This window comes from Halyomorpha halys, unplaced genomic scaffold (assembly GCF_000696795.3).
Source record: "Halyomorpha halys isolate HHAL.00 unplaced genomic scaffold, Hhal_1.1 Scaffold1110.1, whole genome shotgun sequence".
In the NCBI taxonomy this organism is placed as follows: domain Eukaryota; kingdom Metazoa; phylum Arthropoda; class Insecta; order Hemiptera; family Pentatomidae; genus Halyomorpha; species Halyomorpha halys.
Genome location: NW_027115576.1, coordinates 384,187 through 386,381, shown reverse-complemented (window position 1 = coordinate 386,381; position 2,195 = coordinate 384,187). Strand labels below are relative to the sequence as shown.

Below are 2,195 nucleotides of genomic sequence, written 5' to 3'. Positions count from 1 at the left end.
TATAATGTATAATTTCTCCAAATGATCTATTAATAAATGTATTTATAAATTCCTCTAACTACTCTACATGAAAAAGCTGTTTTAAATCAAATTATTCTCTTACTCTTTCTCAATAGTTCTGTGAAAATTATACGAAATATAAAAATAATAAATGAAAATCGATTTAATTATTTCTTAAACATACCCGTAGTTTCTTCGCAGTCCACATCTTCACAATTTTCCGTTCTGTTTGAGGGTAGTAGTGGAGTAGCCCATCCATTGACCAAAGTCTTGGAGTACAACGTCTCCCTGAATGGAAAGAATTCATTAATGAATACAATTTAAATTTTATGTTTATATAATCTAATAATATAATAGTTTTGTCCATCATAGATGTTTATCAGCATAGGCGTTGTACTAATCTTAGAGACCCGCGAATCTAAGAAACCTGGAATACTAATCACTGACTATTTACTTTTAACTCTAATTTAAATCCTTCGCAACATCAATTAAAATAATTCTTATTTGATTTTTCTCAAAGCTGGAGGAAAATGGGGATTAGTGTGAATATGGGCCAGTATACATTATTAACAAATGTTATCTTACAATTTTGTTTAATTATACGAACAAAATAATTTCTGGTATACTTATATATTTTAAAAACGAGTTATCTTATAGCTCATTGCTGATGGCATTCAGGTATGCCGTGTCGGTATTCGGTCTCTAATGGGTGGCACACAAGTATGCCGTGGTACGAGATCGATTCCAGGTAGCTTCAATAGCAGGATATATGCTTTGGAATGTAGAATGTTTTACACGACCGTCACGAAGATTTTATTATATTTCTTAAAATGAAATCCTATTTAGACTTTAAGAGATATTTAATATCGACACATAATTATAACGTTTACAAAATAAAATTCTGTTTTCTGACAGAGGGAAAATATCGGTCGATTCTTTCTCAATTATGCACCTATAAAAATCTGCAGAAAAAGGATAATTTCTAGAAAATTAAATTTATAGGAAATAAAATAAAGTATTACGAAAAAAAAATGTGAGAAAACTGACATAAATGCTGGGCACTCTATTTATTTTATGTTTTTTTACGGAATTGAAACTTCTTATGTACTAATTAATAAGAAGTATGATGGTAAAAGTTGGCATAATTTAATTAATTATAAATCATATTTTTTTATTCTGTCAATGAAACGCTTCTTGTGACTGTTGTTTCAAACAATCTTTATTACATGTTACTATCTCAAATTCTAAAGGTATGTTTAGACAACTTAGTTTTTTCAAGTATTTGCTTAAATAATAAAACAAGCATAACATCCTTCAGACAATAAACTTTGCCGGTAGGTTCTAGATCCGCTACTTATGCTAAGTACCGAAGGAGATGAAAGGAAGGCTTTATCAGCTGAATCTAATCGCAATGGCAGCCTTTCAGTTAGATTGCAACTCGAGGCTTTCGCTCTTATATTTTCGTTCACTTCCTTTACAAGATATAAACATTTTCGTATTTACTATTTAAATAATCAGGATGCCCGAATAAAATAATTTGGTGCATATTGTGAAGTAGATTTTCTTAAAATAAATAAAATTTAGCTAAAACTATGAAATTTAATTTCATAGCATTAAAAGTTCTAAAGTAGTAAAATAGTAAACCTATTGTGCGGTAAAATTTTAGTCAGTTAAATATTTATTCGACTTAAAAATTACTAAAGGTTTAGTTAATAAGGTGACCCGCTCCAACCCATAAAGGGTCAGAGATTCTCTACTTTGTAAGAAAGTACTGGTTTTAGTATAACGTTAACCATACAGGTGATTTTCTTTTTAGATCACGCTCAACCCTCAGATTTTCCCCAATTTAGGGTTCCCACTTTATAAAGGCTAGGTGGACGCAAGGAGAGCATCATAACCCACAGGGTTGACTCTTGGCTACAGCAACTGAATAAATAACTATCACCACTTGTCGTAGTTGAACCTAGAATTTGCCGCAACTCTCCCTGATTTTTAGTTGACATTTTTAATCATGACTAATATTTTTCGATTAAAAAAACAAATTAAATCCGCATAAATTATAGTAATTGATTTCAAAGTTAAATTTCAATTTGGTATAATTTTTTGTTTTATAAATGTTTAATTCAACAGATACTGATTTTTTTTTTAATCGATGCAATATTGATCTTTAATTAATTTAAAGCCATATAGAAATA

At 29.7% G+C, this 2,195-nt stretch overlaps 1 protein-coding gene across 1 annotated transcript in view; it reads right to left on the bottom strand.

Moving 5' to 3' along the window:
• Window positions 1-2,195, bottom strand: part of LOC106688345 (retinal guanylyl cyclase 2) — a 78,961-nt gene that overhangs the window by 69,179 nt on the left and 7,587 nt on the right. Inside the window, exon 2 of the mRNA XM_067052604.1 lies at window positions 185-288. Coding sequence (XP_066908705.1) covers window positions 185-288 — 104 coding nt within the window. The remainder of the gene's footprint in view (window positions 1-184; window positions 289-2,195) is intronic.